The following is a 24196-nucleotide window of genomic DNA, read 5'->3' on the forward strand; positions in this document are numbered from 1 at the left end:
CTCCTTCCTCTACCGAAAGTCAATAACAGACAACTTCAATATGTCGTTCTTCTTCTCTTCTTCTTTTTCTTCTTCTCCTCCTTTTCTACCCAGCATCTTCCTTGGTATACCTCATATACTACAGACTTTTGCAATATGTTTTCCGCATTCAGCACTCGAGGTCGGCTTCACAGGTCCATGTCTTCTCGATCAATTCGGAGACCCCGCCGTCCGCCAGCAGAGATCATCGATCCCGATGTCGCCAAACATCATGCTGCTGCGGCCGCTTCCCGAGCTATGCACTCAAATCATCAACATTCTCATCAATCATCAGCGGAATTGAAATCTTCTTATAATCGACTGGGTGGGCCTGCCCAAGTCGCCATTCCAAGACGGCGCCCGAAATCCAGCGTTCAATATACCGACGACAGCACCTCGACCTATGGAGCCCCCACCGTGCCCCCATCCACTCCACTTCCATTTGCGAGGACCGAGAATATATTCACAGTCAATGATCGTGAATTCTCCGCCGTCCTCCCACCACCCGCTGAACCGAATGGGTTAGATGGTCGAGATAGCTCTGTGCCTTCCTCATATCGGCGACTGCGCAAGGCCAAATCAATGTTTTCAACTAGACAACGGTTCTCACACATTGCATACAGTGCGCCACCTCTCCCTCGTCGAGATGCCATGGATCTCGAGCGAAGTCCCCAATTTGCGCTGCCACGAACCATGAGACATACAGCATCCTTCATTCGCGCAAGTCCCTTTCAAGGTTCCCATTCAATTAGACACGCCAAAAGTCAAGACACGGCCATCGAAATTGCTCGCGATCAATTCCTCGGAGAAATTGACGAGGATGAAGCCCAGTTGAGGCGTTCTTCGCTCTTCGTACATCGACGCAGGCGGGAAAACAAACCGTTCCGGAAGACCTTCCGTGTGACAAGTGCGAGTAGCATTGGTACAAAGCCCATTGAGAGGCATGGTAGACGACGGACCTTCTCGGCATCTTTCAAGAACGGTCTGAAACGGGTTTTTGGTTTATCCAAGCCTGTCGAGCAACATTCCAAAATCTCAGACGAAACAGATCCGCCTCTTCCTCCGCTGCCCACGACCTGCAACAGGGTCCCTGTCAACAATTCTGTCCATGAATATGTGGAAGATCATGATATGGTCAGCAAAGCTGTGGATGTAATTGATGATGCTCATTCCAGCCCATTGCGTGTTCCACGGATCTCCCCCAGTCGTGCCAGTCTCTGCACATCCAAATCACGAGTTACAAGCTGGGCAGATTCGACGGTGGCCAACACCATCACTACTCGCAAGCCTGGGCATCTGCAATCGCTATCTCTGATCGAAGAGCACGGGGACCTGAACAAGCAATTACCGCAGCATCCTTCCGGCGCAGTCAACCAAGCTTCACCTACGCCCAGAAAGTCTCCCGCCCGCAGGTTCAACGATTGGGTTGATAGTCATGACTTGTACTCGGCTTTGATGCAGCAGATTGGTCGGCAAAATGTGCAAAATGCCGAGGAGGAAATAGTTTTCGGTACTGTCCCAGAGCACCGTGTTGTCCAGGAACGCACTTCCTCGGCAGTATCACGTCGCAGCAAATACACAATCCGCCGTGTTCCGAGTGGAGATCCTTCGACGCCTAGATCATTCACGACAGCAAGAGCCGGAGACTCTGTGTCCCCGCGAAAGTATATGATTCGTCCTCTTCAATATATTCCTTCGTCGGTGACACCTCGAAAGATTCCAGGGCAAGATTATCACACTTCGGGTCACAGAGTCGATACAAGTTCGCCTCGGTCACCATATACACGCTGTGGAGATTCAGATGACGAAACAGGGAGCGTGATTGTCTTTCGTTACTCTCCAAGTTTATATTCTCGAACGACAAACGGGGGCACGCCCACGCGGGATCATGATGAGGTTGAACCTAGTTGTGTGGCGGACGAGCCGGGAACAGCGACCATATTTGCTCCCCAGAGAGCAGTGTACAGGTCACCTAGACGTTCGTCCAGCTCATCGCCCTTAAAAACTCAAGTACCGAGTTTGGACTGGCAACAGTGGATGAGCTCCCAGATTGAGAGAATCGAATCGACCAGTCCGACACGAGAGCATGTGAGAGAGGGTGCACAGATTCAGGAAGATGATGATGAGATCTTCATGGGCATAATGCGGCGAGCACCTGGCCCCGGCCAGGAGTCGACTGCCATACCGTATATTGCTGGTGAGCCGAAGCACGACGACTCGCAGCCCATTGAGGAGCTCAGAGTTACCCCTCGGAATAATTTCTCTCGTCCATTCAGTCGATCATCCAGTGTGCAAACCATTCTGCCATCTCAACCCGTTGGGCCTGGTAGCATAGTCAAGACTGCATCGAAGCTTTCAGTAGTAGATTCTATCGCCGATGTTCCATCTCCACCGGCTCAGGTGCCCTCCGATCGGACTCTATCGCCAATGCGCACGAGAACTGCGAATTCACCAAGCATACCAGATTCACCAACTCCTCAGAGAGTGGCATCCGATATACCAACGCGGAATTTGACACAAGAGCAGTACCGACGATATTCCGCTCGCCGGCCGATAAGCAATGGAAAGCCAAATTCCTTCCGATCGAAGCGTACCTACCGCGACTTTAATGCGTTGAACAAGGAAAATCAGTGGCAGAAGGAGGATCACGAAAACATGATGGATGAGTATCACAAGAATCAAGGTGGTCATTCTACTGTGTCCAGCAAACACATGGTGGAGATGTTTTTGAACAGTCGGCGTCGCCCGGCGGAAAACGTGATGGATGGCAATGCTCCCGGTGAGGCTTTCATCTGAAGTTTTGGTACCTGGAGGTGTTTGACATTGTTTTTTGATTTATTTATTTGGGTGTAGTATTTTTCCACTATCCACTCACTTGTATCATGTCTGCAAGCCGACAATGTATACATTCGAGTTGTAGGTAGCAACGTATAATCAACAATATCTTTAGTTATAATTGACCCCGATCAGATTCCTAGGTATACTATTAGTTACTGAGATAGTTAGCACTGGTAGATACCTAGGCACCGACTCAGTTACCTACCCGAAGGTGAGAAAGTAGACTTCCGGCCTCCTGCTGTAATTCGTGGTAATATACATACAGCACCTTTTCTAAATAGACAGATAGTATTTTCAGATAGCCGAATTGGGGTGTCAGTCCACTTAGCAGTGCCCGATTCATTACCGGAGAATACAGTCTCCCCATCAGTAAAAAAACAAGCCTAAGTCCTGAGTGTCAAGTATTGGCAAGAAGCAAAAAGAAACTCTCCCTCGGGGAATCGAACCCCGGTCTCCCGCGCTTATCGGTGTTAATGACAAGCGGAAATCATGACCACTAGACCAAGGAAGATGAAATAGTCGAGTTACAGCTCGACCACTTGGGGGTGGTTGATGTCAGAGTGGCCACAAAATAATATCTAGCCCATGCTCAAGTTACTCCGGTACGTACCAGGGCTACCCGCTTCTTTGGCCATGGCACTCTCATGTACGAAACCCAGGTTCTTATTTTAGGTACCCCAGAACCTTGGAAATTTAGTAGATAGTATGGATACTGATACTTGAATAATGTTTATAATTATTAATTAGAATACCTACTAGTAGTATTCAAGTTCAGAATCCCATTTCGACATTAAGCCTTGCCAGTGCCCAGATGGAGGTTGAATCTCCGATCCCGGATATATACTAGGACTACTACTAATAGGTAGTAGGATCAGCCTTCAAGTTCAAGTTGGAAGTTGAGTCGGATTTTTGAGAAAAAGAACACTCGAGGTATCATTGGCAATAACTAAAGGAAAACAAAAATGAAATTGCACACAAAATCAAATCAAATCCGAGTCGCCAGCTTGGAACCATCTACTCGACATAATTTGCCGGGAAATACCCCTGCACACCACCAAGCTCACCCTCCCACCAGTCATCCGTGCTATTAGTTTTCTTCACAATGCGAATCCGATCCCCCTCTCGAATTTTCAGATCATCATCGCCCTGTCCATCAAAGTCGTACAAGGCCGTGACGAAGGTCGGCCGGGGTGGGGAGGAGGAGGTTTCTTCTTCTTCAACGCGGCCATGGCAAAAGGCTCGGCATTGGTGAAGGGGATGGATGGTCCAGAAAGAAGCGAGCCCTGCTGGCTACGACTCTGCTGGAAATGGTCCGTCGGCCGGGCAGCCGGGTAAAAGGAGACACCGCTGGGTACGGGGGTCGTCGTTTGCGGAGAAGGCATGCTGTCTGGAGGGGGCATCCAGGATCCATGCGCCGATGGAAGTGGAGATGTACCTGACGTACTAGCGATGGAGGCGGAGACGGAGCTGCGGGATGCCATGTATGAAGAGGATGGGGACGTGGCGCGGATTTCCTCTGCGCAGGTGGTGGGCTTTGGGCCGAGCATTGGGGGTTGCGCGGCTGGTTTGCTGCGAATGCTGGATGAGATTGATGAGATGGATGGTCGAGAGGAGAGGGATGGGCGTGAGGCATTGGTTGCTACGCTTGCTGTGCGACTGCCGAGGGAGGGCCGTTTGTTTTGTAGTTCCTTGGCTTGCGCTTCTCGGAGGGCCTTTCCGTGGATGAGGCAGTTCATGCTCTCGATTTCGCTTTGCACGGGATCATGGACATGTTGGTAGTCCGATACTATCTGGTCGAAGGGGGCTGGTGGTGATGGTAGTCCGGTTTCTTCGCAGAAGGCGAGAATCACTGTGTAGTATGTGCCCAGCATGTGGTTCTGAATCTCGATTTGTGCCGTGAGAATGAAGGGTACGAGTGAGAAGAGGAGGGATATCAGATGTGGCAAGCGTTGGCGTAGGTCTTGATCCGCGGCTTGATATACCTTTGGTAGAATTAGTATATGTGTATTATTTTTCTTTTTGATGCACTGTGCTTGACATACCTCTTTAGCACTGGCGAGATCAACCTGCGCCTTGGCAAGATTGGCATTTTCGCGGTCGCTGCGCTTCGGTTTATGGATAAGGCTATCGACCTTACCCTGGTAGATTTCGAATTCGGTCTGAAGAGTAAAGTGATAAGTAAATGGCCCTGTTGTACCCCGTACAGACACCAGCCCCACCCTGGCACATACCTTCTTATCGTTGCGTTTCTTGATTGTTTTCTTCATGGGGGGCCAAGGAGCCTTTTGCATCGTCTGCTGGTCGGGCCATACGATCCTCGACGACATTAAGCTCCTGGATCATCTCTTCACGAAGCTCATCGAATTCCTTTCTCAGCCGGTTGGTTCGACCGAGCAGGGCGGGATCGGTTTCCACGGGTCGATGCGGGGAGTCTGTTTCAGAAGAGCCGATGATGGGCGCATAGAATCCATCAAATTCATCAGCCATGCGACTTTGGAAGGTCGCAATTGATACCCAGGCATCACGCCAGGCTCTGGTAGATTCTGCGATCTGTAAAAAAAAAAAAAAAAAAGAGAAAGTCAGTAAAGGAACGCGTGTCAATGAATTTACCCGGGAAGAAAGGTGTTGCCTACTTTAGTCAACAAGGAATCTGCGTCTTCGAAATCCTTTAAAAGAACAGCGACCTGGCTGTCATCGGCAGTTCGCTTGGAGGTCATTCGACCAAATCGTTTCTGCATGGTCTGCATGGTGAAGGAGTGGATGAGGGGAGGTTGGGAGTAAAGGGCAGGCAGAAGCTGAAGCTGAAGCAGAGTAACAACAGATATTGACAATAGTATTAAGACCAGCAGATGAACATTCAACTGAACCAGCAGTCAAGTCAATTCTGGGATGGAAGAGGATAAGAATAAGGATCAGAGTGGAAGTCAAAAGAGAAAGAGAAAGTGAGAGTGAAACTGGGAGTTGCAAAGGGAAATTCGAAACGTTTCAAGCCTCCCTGCGGCTCTCATGAGGGGGCCAAGCCCCTCATGCGCTTTGCTTTGCCTGCCCTGCCTTACAGGTCATTCTACTGGTTACTTTTGGTCTAATTTGGCCGGAATGCATCTAGCTCCACTTAGACTGGGGTCATCGCAAATCAGAATGATTGACTGATGTCCGTTGGCTGCATCTGCTGGGGTTTCCCGTGGGGGCCACATTATGTGTGAGTCAAACAGGGAAAAAAAAGGTAATAAAATAGTTGATCAGGGTGTGGATTAGTGGAAATGGATAGTTGATCTGATTTGATGAGATGAGATGGGATGTGATCATTCGCGATGAGTGGAAGTAAGGAAGTAAAGTGGAGATTAGGAAGTTCCTCTCTTTCTCTCCGCGCTTGACTTTCCCCTCGTCACTCCTCCCCTCCTCCACCTCCACGTCGACCACACCATATATCGCTCCGTTATGTCATGAAAACCCCTCATGCCTGCCCCGTACTCGACGCCCCGTGGCTCAGCTCCAATCTCCTCCCAATCGCCCATCACCGCCGACGTCGTCAAGTTTCGTTGTTTATACACCCACGATGTGCGCCGCAAGTCCAAACGATGGCAGGATGGCTACCTTCGCTACCATGCCTTCAACAAACGAGTAATGGTCTACGATGAATCTGGTAACTACATCGGGGATCATCATTGGCGTTCGACAGATGAGGTTCAAGATGGTGATGAGTTGGAACTTGATAAAGGTGTTTTGATTGAAGTCGGCGAGCGCATGGGCACAACTCAGCAGGATCTTACCAACCTATTCGAAAAGAGGAAATCCAGCCAGACCTCTCCTCCCTCCAATCACTCCCAAGCGCGTCCTACACCCACGTCCACGCCTGCGCCTTTACCTGTCTCTACCCCCTCCACCTCCACAATCGCTCGAACCTCCGGTTCGCAGACGTTTCGCTCACTCAATGACCTTCTTGGTATCAAACGAACCCCAATTGGATATCGTCCGTCTCCCTACGAGGAACGTAATCCTCAACCACCAACGCCAAGCCTCCCCGATCCCTCTGAACGAGCACCCAAACGGCCGAAAGTCTCAACAGGAACCACCTCGGTCCAAAGCAGGAATGTACAGTCCGAGGTGGTGGACCTGACAGAGTCGGAACCGCAGCAACCTACGCGGCCACCGGTTCTTCCTGCACCTCGGGAGAAGACGGCACCCTTGAAGGATGCGAGACCGAACCTATCAATGCCCGTCGAGGAACCACAGCCGAAATCGCGATCGAGACCTAAGGAAGCACCTCCAATACCCAACCCCTCAAGACAAGAACCCGCAAGAAATGAACACCCCAAACAAGATCCTCCGACCTTTACGAGACCATCCCTACATCCGCCGACAGAAACGATTGCTCGGCCGAAATCGATTCCTGTTCCACCAGTGGAACCGCCTGTCGAATCTCGAGCGGCGCGCCCCAAACCGCTGAACTCCTACGAACCGCCACATAATGACGTCCCACGAAACCCACGAACTTCACGACCAACCCCCGACACAGAACACTCAGCCCAGCCAATCAAAACCTTACGCATGTCTACCGAGAAGCCGCGCCCAAAATTGATGTACAGTGCCCTATTGCCTAGCGATACGTCTCAAAAATCTTCCCCATCTTCAGCAATGGGCCCTCCAGCGAAACGAAGCCAACATACGCCAAAACCCAAGGAGTCGCAGTCAGTATGTGCTCACAGAATATGAGAGTCCTGCTGTACTAATAGCCTCGCAGACCCGCTAGTGCCCCATCTCAAGGCCCTGCGTCTACTAACATGGAATTTCTACCATCGGTCTCAACTCAATCTATCCTTGAGGAGATGGTAGTCAGTGCTGGAATTGACAACAATCAAAACCGAAAATCTCATGTAGCATCATTGAAAGGAAACCAATCTGAACCCGCTCGGAACCTTACCATCAAGAGGCCTCTTGACGCACCCTTCCGCAAATCACTATCCGACCCAACAGCATTGAGTAGATCCGGCCTTCAAGCTCGACCCACTCTTATGCGAAATGCACTCAGTCAGGTTCCCGAGCAGTTGGAGGAGATTGAACAGGGGCCCTGGACGTCCGAGGCATTGGATCTCTTTGATTTCTGGCCTCCAGGCCGACCAAAGCCATGCTGAAGCGACTAACGGACCGCTTCGGACCTTTCTGATTCCCCACTTTACCATTTACGCCCAACTTCATCCCATGCAGGGCTGAGGCTTTGCTCATTTCTACCATTATGATACCCATTTAGACAATTGAATCAAACTTATACCGAGATAATTTACACTGCCCAATTCGGGCGTGCCAAATTGATATTCATATCAATAAGAAGAAACCTTTAGACACCCATGATGTTCTGGCATTTCGATCTAATATATGATTCACAAGACCGAAACAATACATCACAACACCCTCAGCTGACATTCAAAAGAGCACCGGATAATGATAGACACACAATACTAGTTACCCACCCAGCAAGAACTAAATCGAACTCTTCTTAACCAGCGTCCCAGAAAGATAAGGCATAACCGACCAAGCAAAGCTCCTCTCCAAATCCACAACCTCCCACCCACCATCACTCCGCGCAGCCCTCAAAAGCACCCCCTCCGTATCCCGATCCAAAGCACAATCGCCAATAAAAAAACTCCACCCAAAAACCTGATAAACACCCTGCACAACCCTCGCCAGAAAAGACCCCTTCGCCGTCCGCCACGCATTGACAACATGCTCCGTGACCAACAATTTCCCGCCCGGCTTCAAAAGCCCGTACAATTCATCCACAGTCCTCTCCATCTCGGGCACAGAGCACAGAACGCGCACACAGATGATCGTGTCGAATATCCCGCTCCGCGGATCAGAGTCATATGCCTCCGTCACACCGGTGCCGGAGTCGCGGAGAGCGGGGAGGAGTTGAGATGCTGCGGCGCCGGAGGCGAGAATGTGGTACTTTGATGAGATTCCCTCGGCGACGGCCCGGGCGCGCAGTTTCTCGTGCAGGCCGGTGCAGGGCTCTGGGCCGTAGATTGTGCTTATTGAGGGCGAGCGGAGGAGGGGCATTTGGGTGCCTGTTCCTGGGCCGATGTCTCAGGACTATTCCGTTTGCTGTGCGGAGGAGGGGTGGGATCAGATCCGATGAGCCGTTGGTGTTTTGGCCTGGTTGGAAGGTTTCTGTTTCTGTTTCTGGGTCTGTTTCCAGCACTGGTTCTGGTTCTGCTGGGGCTGGAGTGGCGTTTGGAGCTGGGGCTGGATAGATGATATTTGGTGAGTAATTGTGATTATGAAAAACATAATCGAAATATGGATTTGGTAAGAGGATTCGGGCATTATGGGTGAGGATTTCCTCTGGCAGGGGGCAAGGTTTCGTTTCATCATGGAGATGAATGACCAAGGGCGGGTTCTATATTCGGCTTTTGAGTCATGCGCGGGGGTACGTACTAGAGAATTCGACCCAGAATCGACCAAACGCTTCATCGCGCAGTCGATCAATTTGGAGGATAGGCGCAAAGATCTCGCCTTTTTTGAAAACAGCCTCTGCGCATACGCGGATGTAGTCTGTTGATGATGTTAGCGGGATTCTTGTCCGGTATAGAGTAGTGTGGCGTAGTGGAAAGCATGAAGATATGTAGTGCGAATTCTTCGACAAATATGATACAAACTCTCGTTGGCGTCTTTCTGAATGTATAGGATATTGAATAGATGGAATACAAGTAATGGAAGGCATTCTTTTTTCAAACACCGAATGTAATAACAAACGCCGGAGGACGCAAGAGGAAGAGAAGAATATCTTTGGAGTTATGATAGATAGGCAATCAAAATGGAACTCACGAGACATGGCCCACTTCATGATCTGGGCAGGCTCAAGCATACCCTTGAGCCTATCTCCTAATGGCGGGGGAGTCGTCATAATGGTTGATTATTCAAGTTGATTGATCAAGTGAGGGAGAAATAGAGAAGTAGAAGATGGACCCGCCGAAAACCAAAATTAGGGCCGGGGAGATCATCATCACGTGACATTAATTTGGTCCGAGAACCAGACAGCGCAAGGATGGAATGGAGATCAACTTACGAGATTTTACGTTGCTACCATAGTAGAAAGAGAAAAACACAAATAATCATCACAAGCACTGGTACACGGGCTAGTTTGAGTTTGCTCACGCTCTGGTGCAGATGGCACAACAATGAAGAGAACACGATCACAGGGAAAAGAGTGGAACAGTAATCGGGTCGGAATTATCAACAAAAAGAGATATAGTCAAGTCGTCTGAACAGACTGAAACGTGGCTGAACGGATACACAGAAGTGAGAATGAATCAATGAAGGACGACGATAGGAGATGATGCGTAGTTTGAGACATGCAGGAAAGGGAAGGTAGAATTTTCAAATGAGTAGTACTAGTAGGTGGTGGATAAGGGGGGCGGTGTCCGCAACCCAAATCATTCAGAAGGTGTAAAAGAAAGGCCATCACTGTGTTTTCTATCATGACAAGATGTACGCAAGACGGCACAGCGATGGTTAGAGAACTGCTTATCGAGCGAGTAAACCGAAAAAAAAGAGATAGGAAGAGGGAGGGAAGGAGGAAGAGAGAGAGAGAGTCCCATGGCAATTATAATGACTGACGCAAGCCGTCATCGTGGTTTGAGGACCAGCCCACAAACTGAGCCAAGCCAATTTTGATGCAATGTTTTCATTTCAGTTTCAATGATGGGAGTGTTGGCGATCCACCCTTGGACTGAATCGACTGGTGCGAGAAAGGGAGCCAACATCGTGTTTTCCATCACAGCATGCGCGGACGTTTTCGAGTCGGTCATCATCTTCAGCCTCGTGACCAAAGTTTTCCACACTATCCTGGCCGCGAAGGCTTCCATTATGAACGCTGTCGGCTTGACCATGGCGTCCCTTCAGGCTAGCAATCGAGCCACGAATCGAGCCAGTAAGGATTGTGCTGAGGCGAGATGAGGATCGTTGTTGTCCTTCCTCGGGAACCTGCAATGAGGAGTTGACGCCCGGGGAACTGAATGCGGGAGATGCGCGCCCGTGGGTTCCAGTAGACCGCGTGGACATCGCAGAGGCCGCCCGCTGTTTCGGTGCTGGGCGACGGCTGTTGTGGGACGCAAGAGACATCCGACCTGTCTGACGCGAAGCTGAGCGGAAGCCGGGGTTGAATTCATCAATATCATCCAAAGTCACATTGTTCTCACTGTCGTCGCAATTATCGTTCGACTCTCGCAAAAGGAGATATGACAGCGCATTGAACCAAGTCTCGTGTCTTTGGCTCGTGGTAGCGGTGAATCGCACACGACGGCCGGGGCTGACAACCTCCAAACTTCTACAGTGTAGACCAGGGGGGGTATGGGTTGTCGTCCGCAAGAACCTTCACAGCCTCAATAGGAACGCTCTTTGTTCGAAGTTCGCTCTTTCCAGCCGATTGAGGATCCTGCTCACTCCAGTACAAAGTACGCGTGTAAGGGTGAACCCAGAAGTAGCGTCGATGACGGGTTGACGACATGTTTCCTGATCCGGTCTTCCGGGTGTACTTCCACAAAAATTCACCAATCATGGTCTGCGTGATTGCTTGGATCATGCGGGGATCTGTGTTGGGACCATATCCATGGGGCATAGGACCAGCGTGAGGGTTGTTAATGTTAAACCGCTCCTCCAGCTCTGATGCAAATGAGGAAACGGAAGACCTCCTTGACACTCCACTTTGGCTGCTTCTCCTCACCCGCGCTTGGGTAGAGACAGTCCTCGTTGAGCCTGGCCGGGGCACTTGGTCTCCCGGAGTCCGGGGCCCTTGCACATTCATGCGGTAGGCGGAAGCCGGTGCCAAGGGAGGACCCATCGCGCCTGGAGATGGGGGAGGGGGTATATCGACCGACTTCTTCTCGGCAGCCAAGATGGCCTCGCGGTGGTCGGCAGGCAGTGGTGGGTGAACGCTGAGATTCGATGCCTGGCTGGTAGCGCTGTCAGGTCGTTGCTGCCCGGGGGTCAACGATCTAGCTGATGGCTGCCCTTGAGGACGAGGTCGGAACTTGGGAGTGGCGAAAGGGGATGTTGCAGTAGCAGCCGCTGCTGCAGCTGCAGCTGCCCCCACAACAGCCATATCTCTTGACTTGCTGGCGGAGGAAATTGGACGTGCGGCCTCTCGGTCAATGAGGATCTGATCGATCTGCTGCGAAGACAGAATGGTCTGTGAGCCTTGATCCATGCTCACAGAGCCCGGTGTTTCTATAGCAGACTGGGGCAAAGCATTTCCGGATATGTCGCTCAGAGCCAGGCCAATGCTTGTGGGTCGATCGTTTGCACCGGTGCTATTACGTTCGCGGGTAGACTCAGTAGAAGCTTCATTAGTCGTCACAGGAACAGGCAGAGCCACCGCCGCCGCCTTTGGCTCCTCCATGGGTTCTGTTTGGATACCCAATTCTGCCATTAGGGGAGCGACTGGGAGCACAGATTTGACGGGCTGGGTTTCGACCGAGCTCAAGGTAGAGATCGATGGAGGTGGGGGTGCGAGAATCGAAATTGGGGAAGGTACCACTGGCTCCGTTGAGGCTGGATCCAGCCAAGAGATGGTCAATTCTGGAATGACCGGCTCGGGTACGGGCTCTGGGACAGGGATCTCGACTAGCCTCGGGGCAATCGGCTCCGTAGATGCGGAATTAAGCGTCGAGATGCTCAGGTCTGGGATGACTGGCTCGGGCACAGGCTCTGGGACAGGAACCTCGATCAACCTCGGGGCAATGGGCTCTGTTGAGGCAGGGTCCAGCCAAGAGATGGTCAATTCTGGAATGACCGGCTCGGGTACGGGCTCTGGGACAGGGATCTCGACCAGCCTCGGGGCAATCGGCTCCGTAGATGCGGAATTTAGCATCGAGATGCCCAGGTCTAGGATGACTGGCTCGGGCAAAGGTGCGGGAATGATGATGGGCTCTGGCACGGGAGCTGGCTCGGGGTGTTGAGGCTCCACGGGTTCAGTGTGTTGAGTGGAGAGAGTGGCAAGTCCCAACTCAGGCAGAACAACCTCAGGAACTTCCAACACTGGTTCAGGCTCCGGGAGGCGTGCCTGAATAGGCTCGGTGGAGTAGGTGAAGAGAGAGGACAAAGAGATCTCCGGCAACTCTTTCACTGGTTCCACAATCACTGGCTCAGGCTCAGGCACAGTAGCCAAGACAGGCTCGGTGGCTTGCGAGGAAATCGAGGAGACTCTGAATTCTAGAACCTCGGGCTCGGAAACCTCATGTTTCACGGGTACAGTCTCGTCTCCGGGAAGATAAGAAACTTCCAACTTGGGCCAGCTAGGAAGAACAGGCACTGTCTCCTGCGAAGGAATCACTGCGACATCAAGCTCTGGTAGGCTCGCCTGGGTGCCAGCCTCGACTCGCTGTGACTCAGAATTCTCATCCCAGGCCATCTTAGGTGGTGTGGGAACATTAGAAAGGTGGTCACTATCGATGGCAGGTCCTTTCAGCGGTGTCCACTGGGTGCCTGAGCTGACCAGCTTAGGGGTCTCCTCTGCTTCGGATTCGATTTCACGATCCAAGGTCTGGTTTCTCTGCGGAGTAGCCGGAGAAGCCTTGGGAATGACCTCTTCGGTGACAGGGATGGGCACAGGAACATGGGAAGCCGTGGGAGTCTGTGGCTCCCAGGGCTCAGTCATCATACCGCTGTCTACCATGATGGGCTTGGGCAGGTCGTTAAGGGTAATTTCAGAAGGTCTGCGGGAGCCGAGGGTGGCAGCTTGCATGCGTGGTGTCGAGGCCTGCGATACGGCTCCTTCATCCTCCTCCTCCTCGCCGCCTTCAAGCTCTGCAAGCTCTGCAAACAGGCTCTGACCCTCTCCAGCCATTGGTTGTTGCTCAAAGCTGGGCGCAGGAGAGTTGCGGGCACTCGATGGACGGCTGCTGGAAGCCATAGGAGCTTCCCCAGATGGGCGAATTCGTCTAAGTACACTTCGCTTGAGACCTAACACGCCGAGAGATATGTGTTTGGCTGGGGGATGGGAATCCGCTGTCAGTCTCATCGTCATCTGATGTAGAGGCCGAGCTATGGTAGGAGCTTCGATCACGGGCTTTAGCCATCACCAAAGATGATGCAACGCGGTTACGGGGGGTAGTTTGCACATTGTTCTCGGTTTCAGTTAGGTCCGCAGAGTCGCTACTATCGTCTGCCATGCTTTCCACGCCGGTTTGGAAGGCCTCGCTCTCGGTTGCGGTCGCACGCTCATTTGCGGTCTCGAATCCATCTTCAGCTTCAGTAGCAGTCTGGTAAACATCACTGGGTTCGTCGGGAGAATGCGCGCCAGAGCGGCTGCTAGAGGCGCCATTCATTGCCACTGGGCGAGATGGACTAATCTGGCCAGCGTTATCCTCCCAGTCAGTGTCGTGAAGTTCAACCATGGACGTTTCCTTGCGACCTGCGCCCAAAAGATCGGGCCGTGCAGGTTTCCTGAAAGAGTCATCCTTCTTCTTCAGAGGTTTCTTGGTTCCGTTAGGCGCGACGCTTTCACGGCGACGCTGCTCAACCTCATCTCGGGCATCTTGCAACATGCGCTTGAGCTCGATCTTCTCGGTCTTCTCTCGGTGAATGGTGCTCTTAAGATTCTGAATCATCCGGTGAGCGTGCCCGAGGGAGCTCTTGAGGGTTTCAGACTCCAGATGACCGTGTCGTGGGGTAAACTTGTTTGGCGACGGAGGGGGGAATTGTCCGGGGTGTTTTGCTCGGGTTCGTCACCATTCATGTCATCCGGAAGGTCTCGACCTTCTTGTGATTCATGTTGACGAATACGCATCGCAACTGCCTTGGCCAACTCTTGGTTCTGCGAGGTGAGTTCTTCCAGCTTCTTCTGAAGGGCAGATTTCTCCAGATCACCAGCATTCAGATTCCGACGCAAGAGGTGGACTTCGGTATCATTCGATTTCTGAGTGATTGCCTGGTCCTCCAACAGCTTCGCATTGGTCTGTCGGAGCTCCTCCAATTCACGTTCAACGGCATTCTTTTCTGAGCTTGAGGTGTCAAGGCTGCTATTAAGCTTCTGCTCACGTTCCATTGCATCACGAACAGCTGCCATCAGCTCATGGGTTTGAGTCTCCAGTGCCCAATTTTCATCTTTGTAGCGCTGCTCGCTGTCGTCAAGGGCCCGTATGCGTTGGGAATAGCCTTCCGCCTCAAGCTCCAAACGGGACTTCTCTAGGTTGACAGATTTAAGGGACTCCTCGCGCTCGGCCAAGAGCGCCTGCAATTGACGGACCTGGGCGAGTAAAGAGGTGGATATCTCGGTCGCGAACTCGATATCGTGGACACGGTTTGCGGGCTGATTGCGCTGCTTGCGAGATGGAACACTGACTTTGCTGGGAGAGTTTGTCGCATGTCCTGCGAAAAGAGCGGGGCTGATAGGTGACTATGGATGCGTGTTAGATTCGGTGGCTATTATGAGCGTATTGTGGTCACCAGCTACTGACCTTTTGGTCAAACGACGGAGTACCTGGATGGGCATCCTCGGAGCCTCCTGCCAGCCGTTTTGGGCCTAAAAATGCGCGCGCCGATTCCCGGCCGATTTCGTTATACTCATGCTCCAGATCAGCAAGTCTCTTTCGCAGCTCCGGGCCCATCTCGCTGTCGTCCTGCTGTTGTTCGACCTCCTTCAGCTGCTCTGATAGTTCTCGCTGTTGGTCGATGAGGGCCGTGCCTAATTTGGATGCTTCTTCTAGTCGACGTTCGGTTTCTGCGAGATGAGCCTCGAGGGCTCGCTTGGCCTGGGCGGGAGAGGAAGCATTGAGGCTGAAAAGCTGTGTATCGAAGGACGAATAGCGGTGGGATTCACGAGGGGCGGCATGTTGTCCCGCATTTGAAACGAACGGGTCCTCCATCATGGAGGCGAGGGAGCTGTTCGCTCCAGGGTTGGAAGTGGTCATAATCCGAGATAGCGGTGCCGTATCTCACGCGGCGGCCGAATCCCCTGCTGTACGAGGGGATGTCGTTCGCCAGGAGAGACGTACGGAGGGGGGCGCGGTTTTTCGTGGTGGGAGTGGAGTGGTATGATTCACGCGAGCATCGTTCGAAATCGCGCGCTTCGAGATGGTGTCGCAGAGAGAAGGCCTCTCACCAAGTCAAGATAATCGAGCCGACCAGCGACCGCGGATCGTCAAATGGCACCACGTGCGAAGATGCGGGTGTGACGGGGAAGGAAGGAAATGAGAGAAATGAGATGGCGAAAGGTGAAATTGGAAGATCGAGATAATCAACACTTGACGGATCCGTGAGGAACCCCGGGCGGAATCAGTTCAGGTTCAGGTCCAGGTCCAGGTACAGGCGCGTAGATGTGCGATGCAGTCAAGCACAACACTGCGCGATCTGCAGGAGAGATCGCCCGCGGGATCTCGATCGGGTCGTCGAGTGAAGAGGGAAAGGGAATGGAATAGGAAAAAGAAAACAAAAACAAAGGAAGGCAGTCAATTAGTAAACGAAGGAAAGAAAAAGGGTGAAAGGGAGTGTCGAGGGTTGGGTGGTGGGCGACTTGGGCGGGGAGAAGCAGAAGGGAAGAGAAGAGGAGATTCTGGCCCAAAAGGTACACAGCCGCTGTCCGCAGGCGAGGGTGCAGCTACTAGTAACAGATGGTGTGTTGAATGCCTGTGATACATATACTACGGAGCATATGTATAGTATACTATGTATATATACATAAACTATATATATGTAAATGTACCTAGGTACTCCGATTATCTATGTTTACACCACCCGCACACCCAAATTCTAAGTTGAAGTACCCTCCAGGGCTTAATCCCATTGGATGTTGGGAGATGTTTGTGTTGTTGTTTTCTTTCTACGCGTTCCGTGTTTGACCTGTTTGCACTGCTGACTCACCCTTCGAGACTCTTCCGTCGGAGATACCGCATTGGAGTTGATTTGATATCAGGGAATCCTTTCAGTTCATGTGCTTTTTTTTTCTTTCTTTTGCAAGACTCTGATCTTCATAACTATCGACATGGCAGACGAAACTTCCGAACCCGTCCCCCAATTTGGCTTCAAGAAGCGTTCCAAACCAAAGGCCAATATGCGCAAGAAGCCCGCCACTCCGCCGCCCGCCTCCGATTCAGACTCTGGCTTTACCTCCTCCGATGACGAAGAAGGCCGTCGCATTAAGAGACGCCGCAAAAATGTCGCCGTGACTGCTTCCTCCGCTGCCAATGTTAGGAAAGACAAGGGTGTCGAACAACCAGCCAGTGCCGCTCCAGTTCCCTTGACCTCCAGTAACGATGCGACCAAGTCCTCCAACTGGTACGATGAAGATCTGAGCGCAAAGAACCTCCTTGGGGTCTACCAGAGCTCGCCCGGGGAATGCAGACGCTGGTGATGATGCGACCCAAGACGGAACATACAAGGGATCGGCCAACTACCAATCCTTCATTCAAAAGAACCCGGATGCGCCAAACAAGAAGTTTGGTCCAATAAAGGCGTCTACAAATGTGCGAACGGTCACTGTGATGGATTTTGCCCCGGATGTGTGCAAGGATTACAAGCAGACTGGGTAGGTCTTCCTCCACTACTGCCTTGAGCAGAACCGATTCATATTGACGGACATACACTAACTGCTGATTCTTTTTTTGTTCAGATTCTGTGGTTTCGGAGATTCGTAAGTCCTTTCAACTGATATACCCCCAAAAGTTATCTGGAGATGCTAACGATATGTTCCAGTTGTAAATTCCTCCATGCACGCGAAGACTACAAACAAGGCTGGGAGCTGGATCGTGATTGGGAAGTCGGGACCAATGGGAAAAAGTTAAACGGAAGAGTGGTGTCGCAAAGGAAGGGCGCCGGAAAAGCAGCTGAAGACGAGGAAGATGATGACGATGACGAATTGCTTGAGAGTATTCCTTTTGCCTGCATAATCTGCAAAAAGTCCTACGACACCCCCATCATCACGAAATGCGGTCACTATTTCTGCGAGTCTTGCGCTTTGCAGCGGTATCGCAAAAATCCAAACTGTGCAGCTTGCGGGGCAGGTACCGGAGGAGTTTTCAATGTCGCGAAGAAGCTTAATGCGCTCCTGGATAAGAAGCGCGAACGGGCGCGCAAGGCACGCGAGAAGGCAATAGCCGAGGGGGAGGAGGTCAGCGACGAGGAGGAGGGGACGATTGAAAAATTGCGCTTGAGACTGTGCAGCTGGACTGCATAATATCAATATAATGCTGAGAGACCTGAGTAATCTAGTACGCCGTGTATGTAACAAAACTTAAAACCTCCGAATCCATTGAGAGATCGGATAAATAGAAGTTGCCTCTCGATATATCGCAAAGGCACTCATTCAAGTTTCTTTTGTTTTCTTCTTCTGGTAAACTCGAATTCTTCTCCCTGAATACCAGCCCTGGAGCACCTTTGAGTAGTTATAGTAGGCAGTACTAGTACGTAGATAGTAGTTAATTAGTTAGTAGTTGCCCACGGGTAGGTGACTACTCCTTCCCCGCAGCCCCCCAAAACTGCTTGCCAACTTGAACTTCTCCCCAACCTGACCCCATCGTACGGCCCCAGTCTAGTGCCCAGGTGAGACTCGGACGTCAATTCATGCTCCGTCACCCATTAATCGAGACCCTTTCCAAGTTTGGACACGCGGTAATTTCAACCGACGGGATTCAGATGTGCCCCGCCACCAATGAGGCGTCCTTGGCCCGGTCTGTGCTCCGATACGCATGCCCTGATGCCTCAAGGTGGCCCTGCAGCGCAGAGATAGCTTTATCGACGCAGGAATCACTAGAACCTTTGGGAAACCCGCTGTCGGCCAAGCAAAATGCCGCATCCAGCAAGGGTCTCAAGAAACTTAAGCAATGCTCCTGAATCATCGTTACAGAAATCCGATTCCAATGTCCTGGCCCCTTCCTGATCCTGCCGACCCCGACCCATCCTCTCCATTCTCTGGGGCAGTGTTCCCATGCGCCCACGGAAAAGGGTCCCCTCGCTCGCTTGTTTCTCCAGTTCCCTGATAATAGCGGAGCAACACCGAAAAGCCAAAAGCGGCCGTGCCATTCATTACAATGCTGATCGAGCATTGGCCATTGGGGGTGTGGTGGGCCCATTCTGTCATCGCCACACTCTGCCGTCCATGTGTCAGAACCCAAATCAACTGGCCTCCAGGAATCCCCTTTCGTGCATCTGCGTATGCGCCCCTGGGTTTCTAGCTCTATGAGTTCGGTTTCAATCTAAGGAGTAATACAGCCTCTGTAAAAAGGGTATCTAGGCTGTAGCAAACATGAACAATGTCCAGATATCCGATGAAGTCTTAGGGGTTACCCGAAGGCCCCACACGGCATGCCTCCCTAACCAATAGCGCGGTGGGGGAAGTACGTACCCTCCTCCTTCACGACGACCTTCAGCACGGCAGCACTTTTTTCCAGAGTTGGCTTTGTCTCCCTCTGAATTCTTCCCAAGAATGGCTGCTCGCCACGTGCAAACCATGGAACATTTCACAGGCGGGAAGCCCATCCTTGATACCATTTAGACGGGGGCCCAAGCTGCCACTTGGCTGCAGATTGGCTATAAACCTTGCGCAACCAGCGGGAGCTGCGCATTTATTCCCCATTCTTAAGTTGAATTGTTCCAATCAACTTGTCGGATCCGCCGTCGGTTCAAGAGGGGCGGCGCTACGCAACCAGGGCCAAGCTTTCTGCTAAGGGCCAGAGCAAACGCTCAACACTTCCCCCCCGGCCTGACTGCAGTCCTAGCCCCTCCCAAGTCCCCTGAACCGCCTCTCTTGTGGCCAATGACGTGTGTTGTGGCCGTGACTTTTAAGTTAAACGTGGTTTAGACTCCAGAATGGCGAAAGGCCCCGGGAGTTTATGGGACTCGCCCCCCCTTCCTGTCTCGCTTTTTTACAGTTTAGGCTACTCCGTACTCCCAGATCGCACGGGTCGATATTCCAATTCCACTTTTCCCTCTCCTATAATCCATTTTCTTCTTCCAACCTAAGTTGTTTGTCTTCTTGTCTCGCATGGAACCTGTGGCGGTTAAGCCCTGACTCTCTTGACTCTCTTCTGTCGTCCCCCTAACTGCGTTTCGCAGTCTCAATCTTCACCTTCTCATCCACGCCATTTCTTAGATCTTTTACTCGCTTTCAAACACCCTTCTGCGCCTTGATCTATCTAATCAATCAATGGATTATTTGTCTCTGTTAAGGTGAACCACGCTTGCATACGGGACTTTGCTTGAAGCCCAGGAAAAAGGGATCGAATACCCTCTTCGTGGTCACCATGAAGGGTGGCCTACGATTCGCGATATGTATTTCGCTTATGTTGATATTCTCACTGTATCTCTTGGAAGCACATCTCCAAGATATCTATAACCAGTATCGCGCTGGCGCATATCTGGCCGAGTGGTTGAACCGCAACGATGTCACTGAAACACCCGTACCGATTCATGACAACCCGGGAGACAAGGTCATTGTGATGGCCAAATTGGCAGAGGAACATACAGATTGGGTCCAGGAGGAGCTCCCAGAGTGTGTAAACCTGCGCTCTTTCTTTTTTCGCGCAAATCGAATCACGGATCAATACTAATGTCATTTTCTGTGATAGTTGGCAACGGGCCCTTTACATAGTCAATCCCACCCAAGACATGCGATCCAATAACGAAACCCTAACGACCCCTATCAATAAAGGCCATGAAGCCATGGCCTACCTCACCTATGTCATTGATTACTACGATAAACTTCCCTCCACAATCGCCTTCCTCCACGCCCACCGCGCCGGATTCCTAATGGCCTGGCACGTCGACGCCCCTCTGCATGATAATGTCCTAGCGATGCGGAGTTTGAAGATGGACTTTGTCCAACAAAATGGATATGTCAACCTTCGCTGTAATTGGAACCCAGGCTGCAAGGAAGGCCATCGCTTCAACCAACACGTCACCGACCAGATCTGGTGGGATATCTTTGAGGGGACGAGTACTCCACCGTTGAACATGTCTTCCCCGTATGAGACCGAATCGCTTGACGGGAAATATATGCGAAAACCCACCCAGATCGGTGCCGCGTGCTGTGCGCAATTTGCGGTTTCGCGAAACCAGGTGCATTTGCGACCGCGAGAGGATTATATCATATTCCGGCAGTGGCTTATTGATACCGAGTTAAATGATGCTTCTTCCGGGCGAGTGATGGAGTTCATGTGGCACGTCATCTTTGGAATGAACTCGATCTAGTAAGTGTTTGCCTCGATCTGGACTTGCTGGATATAGCGAAGGCTAACGTCCCTTTTTTTTCATCTTTAGTTGTCCCGATGAGCAACTTTGCTACTGCCAGGTTTATGGCAAATGCTGAGCTTAGACATGTCGCTGTCTATTTCTCTTCTTGCTAGCTTCTCAGTCAAAAGTCTTGCTGCTCGTCTTCGTGCTTTTGATTTTACCGCGACTTTACATCTGTCGATATTTTCAATACCCATGACCCAAGGCCTATTCGTCATTCGGCTCGGGCATCTCCTCATTAGAAGGACTACGGAGTTTATACGGTTTATTATGGATGCTTTCATTCCATTGCGTTCAAGCGCCAGGAGAAGGAATCTCCCACATTCGTTTGGTTTATATTTTGTACGATTATTGAATGGTACGGTACATATACACATTTTGGTCAAGTTTACATAGAATACACTGCACACGCAGTTTAGTTCAAAGATAGATCAATTTGACAGCAGTTCACAACAACCTACCATGGGCTCATGGAAACGCCTAGAGAATCGTTCTAATACACGCCCGTAGATATTCCTCCACCTGCTTCACATCACCAAGTTGCGCAACGACCCCCACATACCCATCCGGTCTGATCACGGCTAGTGCGCCGTGCGCGGGGTCAACGCCATAGATGCTATACGCGTCAACCAACGCAGACCCATCATAGAAACGCATTTCCGAAGTTTGCTTCACACAATCAGGAATGTCGCCCCACTCAAAGAATCGATGGAGTCGGGGATGTAGCACGATTTGTTCTATGGTGGATGCGGGGAAATTGGCAATTAGTATAGCCATCCTTTCGAGAGCCTTTGCCGAGACACCCTCCCGATCAAGCAGGTCTTGCGAAGTAAGACATAGAATTCGGAAGCGTCCTGTAGAGGGCGTGTCTGTATCATTTGTTAATTGAAATGCCCGAAAACGAATCAACCAGATGACGACTTGGATCTTACCATCGTGCAGATCCCGCTGGCCCCCATCCGCATGACGTAGTAGTTTAATGTTTAGTAGGCGTCGTCCTGGCCGGAGGATTCCCGAGAGGTAGTCCGTGCCCTGGACGGGATTTAACGAGGGGTTACTATCCCGAACGACGAGTATGTTCTCTGGATACTCTACTCCGCAGCCACTGGTGAAGCCGTTGTTCAATTTGAAGGCCTGTTGGAATTCTTCCTGGGTGAGACCTTCTGTTGCGCCCATTTGCCCGGAGAACATTGTAGAGAATTTTCTGTCGAATTCAATGAGTTGCTGGGCTATTTCGTGTCGTTCTGTTTGGTATGTGTTAAGCAATGGCGTTGGGTTATCGGGGGTCGATGTTGGTGCAAGCCCGTTGATTTGATAGATAAGTTTCCAAGCTAGATTGTATGAATCCATCATTGAGACGTTCATTCCTTGGCCAGCCTAGAGAATTGATCAGCGAGACTAGTTTGAGCGGCTTCATTGGGTTTGATAGGTACCTTAGGGCTGTGGGTGTGACAAGCTGTGATGACAAGTCAATTCTTGTTCTCTGCATAGTTCATAGGATGAGCAGAACGTACCATCACCAACGATAAACACACGAGCAGCATTTTTCGAGTCTTTGACAATGAATTCAGGCAAGACTCGCTGGCCGATCTGATAAGCAGCCCACCAATCAATGGCCCCATCCTTAGGCCGGATGTAGTATGGCTGCATGGCATCCGCAGCTTGCTTTAGAATACCCCCCAAAGTGATTTTGGTCCTGCGCTGCCGCGCATCCTCTGACTTTGACTCAGTTGTCTTGGCTGGTAGTTGATCATCGCCAGGAGACACTATTTCAGGGACATGGACATATAAGCGAGTAAGATATTCACCCGTAGCAATCCTCTCGCGCGGGATAACCATTACCGAGCCCGCAGGAGAATGAATACCACAGCGACGACGAATATCAGGGAAATTGGTGTCGGCAACGAGATCAACAACGCCCCAGATGTGGTCGAGCGACTCTCCCTCTAGCTTTAGTCCCAATGATTGACGAACAACCGAGTGTGCACCATCTGCACCCACTAGATATTTCGTCCGCACAGTTCTCTCAGTGCCATTGGTGTTCATAGTCACCACAACCGGGAACTCGGCATCGCCATTCTCATCAATAACCACATCGACTAACCGCGTGTTACGCAGAACACCTCTTTTCGAATATCGCAGTAGATCCGTTTCCATGATCCTTTCGATACGCCCCTGGTGAATGGTAGCTTCGTAGCCGAAGCGCGCAGGAGGAATAACCTCCGGCATAACAGCCGTGCGCTCAATGATCTTTTCCTTGTCGGGAGATGGATTCCAAAATGCGAATTGCCACATTTGACAAGCCTCGTTTTCGATCTCATCGGAGATACCCAGCGTTTTGAAGACTTCCAGTGTTCGAGGTTGGATGCCATCTGCTTGGCCTGATTTCAATGTACTTGGTTTTGTGTCAATACAGAGGAGAGACTCGTCACTGAGGCCATAACGGGCGAGAAGTAAGTCGAGCATCAAACCTGCTGGTCCTGCCTAATAAAGTGGAATGCTTCGTTTAGCTATGTTTGGTTGGCTTGGGGCGGAGCTACCTACTCCGACGATAATCACTTCATACTTCTCTCCGTCATTGTCCTTCGAAGAGAAAAAGGGAGACTGCCTGGGTAACGGTGGGGCAAAAGAGGGTAAGACTCTCAGGTCTCGAGAGGAAGAGGAATATTCTGTAAAGACAGGCATTCCGTATTCAGGTCGTAGGGTTTAGCTTGGGCGATGAACGGGATATTGACAATAATTTTCAAAAGAAAGTTATGCGTATCTTATTTATACCACTTCAGCTACCTATCTTAAATTCCGCTTCTGCTGGTCTGATAGCCTAACTCAGAGGTGGTTCATCCCCCACAAACCTCTCACCGCGGGGGGAGGATGCTTCGTTTGCGGGGAGCTAATCAGGTGACGCCACATTTGTTATGCAGGTAGCGAAAGATGGATTCAATGAGAAGTCTCTAGAGCCTATAGCTGCATTATTTGAAATGTGGAATATTACTAGCGTTTCTTTGAATGATACAACGAGAAGAGAAAGATTTATGAAGACAATACCAAGGCTAAAGCTTTTACCATACTGGTAGGTTTCGAAATCAATGTCGATGTAAGCTCTAACAGTTCTGATGAACTA

General features: G+C 51.0%; 8 protein-coding genes across 8 annotated transcripts; 4 read left to right on the forward strand and 4 right to left on the reverse strand.

Annotated features, from left to right (window-relative positions):
• Positions 1 to 135: 135 nt before the first annotated feature.
• N7533_006085 (uncharacterized protein) lies at positions 136 to 2814 on the forward strand (the record flags this gene model as incomplete). The annotated part of the gene is made up of 1 exon (XM_057102735.1): positions 136 to 2814. The coding sequence occupies one exon, from the start codon at positions 136 to 138 to the stop codon at positions 2812 to 2814; it is 2679 nt and encodes an 892-aa protein (XP_056962365.1).
• A 1056-nt stretch (positions 2815 to 3870) lies between these two features.
• On the reverse strand, positions 3871 to 5603 carry N7533_006086 (BAR and SH3 domain-containing protein; the record flags this gene model as incomplete). The annotated part of the gene is given in 6 exon segments (XM_057102736.1): positions 3871 to 4139; positions 4151 to 4838; positions 4899 to 5015; positions 5088 to 5150; positions 5182 to 5406; positions 5490 to 5603. The coding sequence occupies 6 exon segments, from the start codon at positions 5601 to 5603 to the stop codon at positions 3871 to 3873; spliced, it is 1476 nt and encodes a 491-aa protein (XP_056962366.1).
• A 709-nt stretch (positions 5604 to 6312) lies between these two features.
• N7533_006087 (DNA helicase ZGRF1-like domain-containing protein) lies at positions 6313 to 7988 on the forward strand (the record flags this gene model as incomplete). Its single annotated transcript, XM_057102737.1, has 2 exons — positions 6313 to 7544; positions 7598 to 7988. 2 exons carry the CDS (start codon positions 6313 to 6315, stop codon positions 7986 to 7988), a joined length of 1623 nt encoding a protein of 540 aa, XP_056962367.1.
• Positions 7989 to 8334: 346 nt separating this feature from the next.
• On the reverse strand, positions 8335 to 9757 carry N7533_006088 (S-adenosyl-L-methionine-dependent methyltransferase; the record flags this gene model as incomplete). The annotated part of the gene is made up of 3 exons (XM_057102738.1): positions 8335 to 8924; positions 9289 to 9405; positions 9679 to 9757. 3 exons carry the CDS (start codon positions 9755 to 9757, stop codon positions 8335 to 8337), a joined length of 786 nt encoding a protein of 261 aa, XP_056962368.1.
• Positions 9758 to 10548: 791 nt separating this feature from the next.
• On the reverse strand, positions 10549 to 15761 carry N7533_006089 (putative nuclear migration protein (ApsA); the record flags this gene model as incomplete). The annotated part of the gene is made up of 5 exons (XM_057102739.1): positions 10549 to 11119; positions 11184 to 13751; positions 13813 to 14450; positions 14510 to 15247; positions 15309 to 15761. 5 exons carry the CDS (start codon positions 15759 to 15761, stop codon positions 10549 to 10551), a joined length of 4968 nt encoding a protein of 1655 aa, XP_056962369.1.
• A 1070-nt stretch (positions 15762 to 16831) lies between these two features.
• N7533_006090 (U2-type spliceosomal complex subunit CWC24) lies at positions 16832 to 18022 on the forward strand (the record flags this gene model as incomplete). The annotated part of the gene is made up of 4 exons (XM_057102740.1): positions 16832 to 17112; positions 17171 to 17374; positions 17459 to 17479; positions 17542 to 18022. 4 exons carry the CDS (start codon positions 16832 to 16834, stop codon positions 18020 to 18022), a joined length of 987 nt encoding a protein of 328 aa, XP_056962370.1.
• A 2065-nt stretch (positions 18023 to 20087) lies between these two features.
• Positions 20088 to 21151, forward strand: N7533_006091 (DUF3431 domain-containing protein; the record flags this gene model as incomplete). Its single annotated transcript, XM_057102741.1, has 3 exons — positions 20088 to 20335; positions 20412 to 21032; positions 21103 to 21151. 3 exons carry the CDS (start codon positions 20088 to 20090, stop codon positions 21149 to 21151), a joined length of 918 nt encoding a protein of 305 aa, XP_056962371.1.
• A 404-nt stretch (positions 21152 to 21555) lies between these two features.
• Positions 21556 to 23541, reverse strand: N7533_006092 (uncharacterized protein; the record flags this gene model as incomplete). The annotated part of the gene is made up of 3 exons (XM_057102742.1): positions 21556 to 22452; positions 22509 to 22531; positions 22590 to 23541. 3 exons carry the CDS (start codon positions 23539 to 23541, stop codon positions 21556 to 21558), a joined length of 1872 nt encoding a protein of 623 aa, XP_056962372.1.
• Between the last annotated feature and the right edge of the window lie 655 nt (positions 23542 to 24196).

This window comes from Penicillium manginii, assembly GCF_028828005.1.
Source record: "Penicillium manginii strain IBT 31320 chromosome Unknown utg000004l:1.0-7231830.0:1.0-7236170.0, whole genome shotgun sequence".
In the NCBI taxonomy this organism is placed as follows: Eukaryota; Fungi; Ascomycota; class Eurotiomycetes; order Eurotiales; family Aspergillaceae; genus Penicillium; species Penicillium manginii.